Consider the following 10000-nt stretch of genomic DNA (forward strand, 5'->3'; position numbering starts at 1 on the left):
ATGTAAGAGTTTAGGGTCCAGCTGCAGCGCCGGAGAATCCTTGCTGGAGCTGGAGACCACTCGAGTATACACACAGACAGTGGAGCTGTTTGCAGACAGCGAGGTGGCGATGTCTCGCAGATAATACAACTACAAGTATGATTATATAATATATATATTTTATTAAAAAAAAAATTTATATAAAATAATTATTATTTTTTTAATCAAAAAAAAGTTGGTAGGTAAGAAATATGCTTGGCGGGTAGATTCTTCCCATCTACCCGCCACTGGCCGGTGAGTCAAAAAGTTTATTTCGCCCCCTGCACACACACACACAGTCACACACACACACTTCAGAAACACGCGCACACGTAAAAATAGTTTTTTAACCCATTGAAACCAGGAAACACATTTGTGTGTATATGCAGGCTAGATAATGCATTATTAACAGGCGTTTTAGGTCTAAATGGGTTAATTAATTATTAGCCAATGAATTATTCACAATATGTTAGCACTAGATCTGCAATAGATTTAAAAAGTTCCTGTATTGAATTAATTTGTGAGAGGATAATGTACGATGTGTGATTTCAAAGATTCATCAATTCAATCAGATATTAAAGGGATAGTTCTGGATTTTTGGAACCCTAGCCCTATTTCTTACTTACAACACCAATGATGATGGAGTTCCTTTCTTAGCACAATCCACGCTGTCCCTCCATCCTGTAGCTCCGGATAGTTAACCACAAACCAATGCAAGGTGAATGGGGTCAAGCTCCCGTCTGTACAAGCTGACCGAGGCTCACTGAAGGTGACTTCCCAGGTGCTGCACACAGTAGATCTCAGTGAGCGTGGATCGTGCTGCACACAGTAGATCTCAGTGAGTGTGGATGGTGCTGCACACACAGTAGATCTCAGTGAGTGTGGATGGTGCTGCACACACAGTAGATCTCAGTGAGTGTGGATGGTGCTGCACACACAGTAGATCTCAGTGAGTGTGGATGGTGCTGCACACACAGTAGATCTCAGTGAGTGTGGATGGTGCTGCGCACACAGTAGATCTCAGTGAGTGTGGATGGTGCTGCACACACAGTAGATCTCAGTGAGTGTGGATGGTGCTGCACACACAGTAGATCTCAGTGAGTGTGGATGGTGCTGCGCACACAGTAGATCTCAGTGAGTGTGGATGGTGCTGCGCACACAGTAGATCTCAGTGAGTGTGGATGGTGCTGCACACACAGTAGATCTCAGTGAGCGTGGATCGTGCTGAGGAAGAACTCCACCGATCAACATCATCGTTGGTAAGAAAGGGCGGGAAAACCAGAGCTATCGTTTAAAATGAGTCGACAAATCCTTTTGGAAAGACTATCTAATGACTACTAAATACTTATTTATTAAGACACCCCTAATACGCATGCATGCACACTAGGCCTGTCCCCGACTAGTCGAATAGTCGACTAATCGACCGAAAGGAGCCGTAGTCGATTGCCAACCTCTTAGTCTAATGCAAAAAAGTATAATGTTCTTTTTTTTTATCATTCTTTCCAAAAGCAAAGAGGTCTAGAAGCGTGGCTAACGCCAATGGCGCGTATACCAGCGAGGCTAACTGCCTAAGAAAATGGGCACAGAGGCACTGAAAGAGGATTTCACCCATCTAATGAACACACTAGACTAGACAAATATCAAGATGTATCCATCAGTGGACCAATTGCATGCTTTTGCAGAGGACAAGAAGCCTTCAGTCGAGTCCTTTAGACATTAAGCACCCCCCACAGCCCAAATGGAATGATACAAAAAAATAATATATATAAAATATTTATATATAATTTTTTTAGTGCTGTCAATAGATTAAAAGAAATTAACTAATTAATCTCACAATTTTCTGTAATTAATCTAGATTAATCTAGATTAAAAATAGCATTTTTCTACTTGAGACGGCTATGGGCACATTTTGGCCTATCAAAGTCGACTATACAAACCCTTAGTCGGGGACAAGCCTAGCACACACACACACACACACACACACACACACACACACACACACATGCAGATGGGCATGGCGGGTGAACACATACAATGACTTCTTCTCGAATAGCAGGTGCAGAGGGAAAGTCAAGAAAACTGAACTGAAACATGTGTGGTATTAAAAAAACACACAAACTCCAGCTCACCCCCCTCTCCCTTTCAGACAAGCATGCGTTGACAATGCCGCCCCAGCTTACAGCGCCCAGCCCATGTCTTTGTCCCCTGCTGGAGCACACACTGACACAATAGGCCTGTTGTGCGTGTGCGTGCGTGCATGCGTGCGTGTGTGTGTGTGAGAGAGAGAGAGAGAGAGAGTGTGTGTGTGTGTGTGTGTGTGTGTGTGTGTGAGAGAGAGAGAGAGAGAGAGAGAGAGAGAGAGAGAGCTCCAGACGCTGTAACACTGGGCTAGGGGGCAGAGAAGGGAGGCAGGCGGGCAGACAACAGACACACCCAGGGCTGGGAGAGGGGATGTGGGGTTTTATTATCACAGCAAGGCTGGAGGTCTGGGAGTCTGTGGGAGCCAAGTGGTCTTCAGGAGGAAGAGGAGGAGGATATGACTGAGATGAAGTGGAGCGCTACAGTGTTTGCTGCTTCGCTGTAAGCCTGATCCATACTGGGTGGGGGGGGGGGGGGGGGGACAAGGGGGGTTTCTGTGAGGAGAAGAATTGAAGGAAAGAAGAATGTGAAAGTCATAGGTTTAAAGTTCTTGCAGTTGAAATACGGAAGCGGTGCAATTTATTTTGTCAAAGTCATCTTGTTGGCTTCCAAAAACGAAACTGTGCACATAATCCTTTTACATATCTGTAGATACTATATCTACATATCCTTTACCTACTCTTACTAGTTACGCTACTGGCCAGTATGACTACTAATATACTGTCTTTACACCTGTATCACTGTACATATTATACTACAACTCTGTACATACATCTGATTAGCACTACACTACTAATGTATATATTTTATACCCAGTTTAATCACCTGTACATTGTATATTACTATTGCACTTTACTGTTACATTTGCACTTTTTGCTGTATTGTATTTGTGCTGTATGATGACAATACATTTGAATCTAATCTAATCTTTTGGGGAGAGACTACATGGACATTCTGGATGAAAACTACCAGTATTTTGACGTTGTCGGATGTTTTCATTTGGACTGTCCTTGAAGTCTCTCCCCCAAAAGATGCATGAGCAGTTTGGTTTCAGAAGTACAGTTTTGCCAAAAATCATCACTGTTTACAAATCTATAGACAAGTTAAAAGTGTCTACAGATTCAATAGATTATCATTGAGTGTAGGGCTGGGCGATATAACGATAACGATAAATATCGCGATATATTTTAATAATCGATATCGAATATCGAAATTAAAAAAAAATCGAAAAATCGTTTCTTTTTTTTTTTTTTTTTTTTATACCTGCAACAGGGCAGTTTTAAAACCAGAGACAGTGGACAGACTTGTCTTTCTTGCCTGCAACTTAAAGTAATGGCTTTGCTTGTCCAAATGACAATACTGACCTAATTCAGATTTCTTTTTCTCTTGTCCATTTATTTTGTTTGCTTTCTAATTTAAAATACATTTTGAAACCGTCTGTACACAGTAGGCTATGTGTGCTAGCAGAACTAGACTCCAGTCACGAGTCACAGTGCACATGTGCGGTGGTTTGTCCACCAAAAAAGCGCCAAAAGATCGAAAATAAACTAGCAGAGCCAGAACTGTTCAACTCCTCTGGAGCCACAGCCAGCAGAGAAGCCGGTTTACTTTAGCTTTTAAACCAGCTGCAGCCTGAGAACTGGAGTGTGAGGGGATGTAACACTAAAGATGGCGGCAATGACAAAGAATTGCTGCAAAATAAACATACATCTGTTGTAAAAAAAAAAAAAACGATTTTTATTTTTTTTTATGCTTATAACAATTCGATAATTATCGATATCGAGAAATAAAATAAAATTATCATATCGTTATCGCGATATGATTTTTTTCCATATCGCCCAGCCCTAATTGAGTGTACAGTGTAGGCACTGTTATACCAGGGCCGCGTATTAATTTGAACAGCCGACATAAATGCTTGATAGTTGAAACATTGGGTCCTGTGCTGGCTCTGTTTTAATACATGTTGAAATGTATCTAAGAATTTGCCATATCTAGTATGTACTTTCTTCTGGTATGAATCACACGACAGTCAGTAACTGGTGCTACTGTATACAGTATGTCAAATCCATGCGCTGCATCACTTTGTGGTAGGCCTGTCGATCTGATCGTGTCACCTGACTCTTTCCTTTCCTTTCTGATTGACAGGTGATCGTGGATCTAGAAGAGGAGAAGCGGCGGTGCACCCAAGACTCTGCACAGGGTGATCATGTCACCTTCATGTTGCAGACGGAGAGAGACAAACTGTTGCAGCAGGTAATAATAATAATACACTTTATTTGTATAGCACTTTTCATACAGAAATTGCAGTTCAAAGTGCTTCACAGCAGTAAAGAAATACAGGCATAAGCGAGCATTAAAAGAAGATAGAGAGGTAGCAAGGTAAGGTAAATCACAGTTTTTCACATTAGGATCTAGCGTCCCAATAGGCCTCTCTGTTTACGGTTTCATTCAGTAAAAAAATGTATAAATAGAAAAAATGAATATTCCGGTTTAGCACAATATGTAGTGCACGCATTTGGCAATTGCTCCGCTCCCACCAACGTTAATTTCGTTTAAAAACATTATTTGGACAATACCAAAAGAGAATAGACCACATCGTATGTATTGATAAGACCTTCTACTAACTATATCAAAAGACAACATGGGTAAGGATAGAAAGCAGGTAAAGAAACAAGAGACGGTAACTTCAGCGGCGCCGAACGTAACAAAACAAAGAAGACGCGTTCTAACCGACGCGGGTTCCGAGCCGACGGCGACAAGCCCCGAAGAGGAGAATGAAGAGGAAAATATACCGGGACCTTCGACTATGGTCCCCGACGAAGAGACAATAAATGTCAACATAACAGAAGCGACAGGAACAAGCTCCGTGAAAAATAGAGCAGCTGATCTGGATAAGATAATAATAGCAAACAAGTCCAACGTCACCGTCACTGTACCTAAATCACCAACTGAAACAAGCAGTACTACCACTCCACCCGATTTCAACACACTGACTAACCTGATGATAGAACAGACTAACCTGATGAAAGATCAGATTACAAACATCGAGGAGCTCAAAGCACACGTCGATGCTAAATTCGATCGCGTCGACGATAAATTAGAAGAAGTCAAGAATGCGATCGCTGCTCAGTCCGAGCGAATCACGTCAGTGGAGAATACGGTGACAGATATTACACGGGCAGTCAAAGCGAACGAAGGTGGCATGACAGAGATGGCAAAAGAGATAGAAAGTGTGAAAGAAGCATGCCGGAGGGAAATACAAGAGGTTAAAAACGAAGCGACGGAGAGGCTACTAGAATCCCAACGCTACCACAGGCGAAATAACATCCGCATTGTAGGGCTTGATGAAGCAGTAAATTGCGAAGACGCCAACTTTCCAACAGTGCTATCAACGATTTTGGGTAACAACCCTCCAAACACAGTGCCGGAAGTGGACCAAGTTTACAGAATCGGTCCTCGGGGGCAAAGAAACATCGGGCCAAGAGTCATCATTGTTACTCTGCGGAAGACTACAATAAGGGATGACATCATCAAAATTGCTCGCATCCAACGTGGGAATCTGAAATATGGTGATAAATCAATATTTATCTACGAAGATCTGAGCAGAGACGCCATCGCTCGACGTCTACCATACAAGGAGGTGATGCAAAAATTGTTCAAATCTGGTCACAAGCCAAGGCTATCATACCCGGCGCTGTTATCGATCGTGGGCAGTGACGGCCACAGGTTTGGTTTATACACACCTAAACTGAGGATTTTTTGAATCGACATGGAGCAGATACCCCAAGGCAGGACGACATTGCCTGAAAACAGATAAGCCTCTTTCTCAGTGTATACCAGTATTAGAATGACTTTATTGTGTTCATCAAGGTAGCAGACGATATGCAGGCCGTCTATAACAATGTGTACTGTGTATAATACGATCCGTAATACATTATAATTTCAGACTCTGGTCTCCGGGGAGACAAATACATATCATTGCAAAAAGATCAATCTGGAATATTCTGGGTTTATCGCTCGAATGCCCTGGGTCTCTTAGATCATTCTGGAACATAACAACAGTCTATTGCACTAGTATATTCTACAACCTTCTAGAATATAATGCACCATGACAACGAAGGCCTACAACTCTAACATTAAACATCCGGTGTGTATATACATAGCAGATAATCAATTGAATGAAGTTCAATCAGTCCTTAATAATACTTTAAAAAATTAACCACACCTAAACGTATGAACACTACAAGGTTATTCTAACAATTTAAGTAATCACTCCATTGATGAAGTGACTGGCACATTGAAGCTCTAAAAGGCTCTGCTTTTCTATTTTATCTAATCAGAATTCGGTTCTAGTGGCTTCTCCACGTTGATTATTATTCTATCTCTCATTCCTTATCTATATTTTTCTTTTATTTTTTATTTTTTTCTCTTCTCATTATTCTATTTTTTATCTATCTTTTAACTTACATTGTTCTTTTCCACTGTTCTTCACATTAAGGTGTCAATATTTCTCTACAATCTTTTCCTTTTTCCTGACTTTCCTACATGTTAGTAGAGGGTTCAAATGAATATGTCGATGAAAGTTTATTCTCTTTTTTAATTTTTTGTCATTTATCACAATATTTCATTACAGTAAGGGAAGGTGCAAGACCAAAAGCGACATTCTATTGCAATAGAATGAAAATGTTAGATCCTATGGCAATTAGCATAGGAAGATTAGGATTACAATGCTCAGTTTGGGCAATCCGGTGGACTAAGGGAGAGAGTCATTCGCGGAGGATGTGTTTTTGGAACACAGGCCTGTACGACTTTCTGGGCGAGGGGAAAATAGGGGATTTTTATTTGTATATATATATATGTTTTTAAGCTCGGCTCTCAACGGGACCTCATTAATTGGATGTACATCTATTGTAGCTTCGCACTCCAGAAGCATTACCAAAAACTACACAAAAACATGCATAGATTATGGCTAGTTTGAATATAATGGTATGGAACACCGGTGGGATAAACAAACAACACAAACGCAAAAGCGTGCTCACACTGATGAAAAAAGAACATGTGGACGTGGCTCTATTAAGCGAAACGCACATTTTAGAGGAAGACATAAATACGTTAGCGGATAACATATACCATAATATTAGTCACTCTTCTTTTGGTACGAGAACTAGAGGTGTAGCCATAGTCGTCAGACGTAAATTAAATATCGAATTGAAAGGGGTATGGTCGGATGCTGAGGGGCGTATAACTATAGCTAGGATTGTACATAATAACAGGAAAATTGCGTTGGCAGCGGTATATGCCCCAAATTTGTACGAAGTGGGTTTCTTCACTTCACTAACCGGAGAAATGTTAAACCATCCCGAGTACTCATATATAATAGGTGCGGATTTTAATGCCATTTGGAATCCAAGGATGGACAAATCTTACCTTGCCTTTTCCAGCGAACAAAAAAATTCATCTAAAGCATTAAAAGATTGGTCAAAGTCTACAGGGGTAATTGATTTATGGCGTTCACTTAATCCCATGACCCGTAAGTACTCCTGTCGTTCGACGAGACACAACACATTATCCAGAATTGATTACGTCTTTGCATCCCCGAGAATATTTGATAAATATGAAGTGGAAATGATACCCAATGCGCTATCAGATCACTGTTACTTAATCCTGAAAGCAACATTTGGTACACTATCTTCCCGGGCCCCAAGATGGCGTTTTAATACTATGCTGCTTAACAACAAGGAATTCATTACACAAATTAAAGAAGCACTCACAGTATTCCTACGGGATAATGCAAACGCGGAGCAAGACCCCAGAATATTATGGATGTCGGTAAAGGGTATGATCAAGGATTTTACGGATAGATTTTCCTCCATATTGCGCAAAAATCAATGCACAAAACTGTCTGAAATGGAAACGCTTTACTCAACGCTTTTTAATTCTTTAAAATACAACAACTCTACTAGACTAGAAAACCAAGTTAACATTCTAAAGACAGAGATCAAAGCAATATACAGACAAAAATCGGAAATGCAAATACGCAGCACAAGACAACAGCAGTATTTCCAAGGTTCTAAACCTAGTCACCTATTAGCCATGCGATTAAGAATTAATGCAAAATTTGCAGATATAACTGCCATTAGAAAACAACAAGTTCTTGTAACAGACCCCAAAATAATAAATGATACATTCAAAGAATTCTACTCCGACTTGTATAATTCAGAAACGACCTTTGATCAAAACAAATTAGACACATATCTTAATCAAATTACTCTCCCTAAACTTTCGGAGGACGACGCTAAACAGTTAGAAGCACCGATCACATTAGAAGAACTCAAGAAGGCCATATCCGGAATGAAAAACGGTAAGGCTCCGGGAAAGGACGGTATCCCATCAGAAATGTACCTTTCTTGCTGGGACATATTTGGTCCCTTATTACTAAATATGATCTTATACTCAGTCAAGGAGGGGAGCTTCCATAAACACCACAATATCGCACTCATTTCAGTTCTTCTCAAAAAAGACAAAGACCCCACTGAGTGCGGTAGTTACCGACCTTTAAGCCTCCTCGGAACCGATGTCAAACTGTACTCTAAGATATTAGCCATCAGATTGCAAAAGCATATGACGTCTTTAGTTCATCCGGACCAAACAGGCTTCATAAAAGGTCGCCTGATCAATGATAACATAAGGCGAATACTGCACGTACTAGATGCAGACAAAGAGGACACCACACCTAAGGCGATGCTATCCCTGGATGCTATGAAAGCATTTGACAGGTTGGAATGGTCGTTTCTATGGGCAGTATTAGAAAGGATGGGGTTAGGAAAAGGATTCATTGATATGATTAAAGTACTATACAAGGACCCATCGGCCGTGATTACAACAGGCACATTCATCTCCGAAATCTTTCCGGTATCACGCTCAGCCAGACAGGGTTGCCCTCTTAGTCCCGGACTATTCGATCTATCATTAGAACCTTTAGCACAATTTATAAGACAATCCCAACACATAGAACCAATAGTAATCAAGGGCACACAACATAAAATTAGTTTATATGCGGACGACGTAATATTGTTCATGCAAAACCCCAACACCACATTGCCGCATCTACTCAAGTTGATAGAGAACTTTGGTGATTTATCGGGATTTAAAATAAATTGGCCGAAGTCGGCTTTTCTTCCTCTTAACATCCGTGCAAAAAAAGACACAACCCTCCCAGGTGCGATACCCATGGTTAAACATTTTAGATGCTTGGGTGTGGAAATATTTCCCACCATAAGACAAACGGTGAAGCACAATTACACAAAAATACAGAACAAAATCAAAGACGACCTGGACAGGTGGGCAAAACTTAAAAACTCAGTACAGGCAAGGGTATCAATAGTTAAGATGGATGTATTACCAAGAATCAATTTCATCAGCTCAATGCTACCGTTACCTCCTCCAGAGGGCTACTGGAAAAGATTACAATCCTCCACATACAAATTTATTTGGAATAACAAACCACCTCGCATAAAAAGATCCACCGCACAGAGAAATAAAGCAGACGGTGGCATGGCAGTTCCAGATTTTTTACAATATTTTAAGGCTTTCACATTAAGACCATTGAAAATATGGTTTGATCCCCAGGCTTTGGTATCTTGGAGAGAATTAGAAGAAAACATAGTAGCCCCACAGAGACTGAAAGACATAGCACACACTAAACTTTCAATCAAGCATTGTGAGCGGGAATTTGGCCCCATAATTACCCATGCAATCAGAACATGGCGGGAAACACAAAAGAAATATCCTAACCCTCAAAAATGGCATAATCACACTCCCATATTCAATAACAATGCACTCT

General features: G+C 40.7%; 1 protein-coding gene across 1 annotated transcript in view; it reads left to right on the forward strand.

Annotated features, from left to right (window-relative positions):
- Window positions 1-10000, forward strand: part of cttnbp2nlb (CTTNBP2 N-terminal like b) — an 84154-nt gene that overhangs the window by 66255 nt on the left and 7899 nt on the right. Inside the window, exon 4 of the mRNA XM_084332819.1 lies at window positions 4303-4410. Coding sequence (XP_084188945.1) covers window positions 4303-4410 — 108 coding nt within the window. The remainder of the gene's footprint in view (window positions 1-4302; window positions 4411-10000) is intronic.

This window comes from Notolepis coatsorum, assembly GCF_963971535.1.
Source record: "Notolepis coatsorum genome assembly, chromosome: 17".
In the NCBI taxonomy this organism is placed as follows: domain Eukaryota; kingdom Metazoa; phylum Chordata; class Actinopteri; order Aulopiformes; family Paralepididae; genus Notolepis; species Notolepis coatsorum.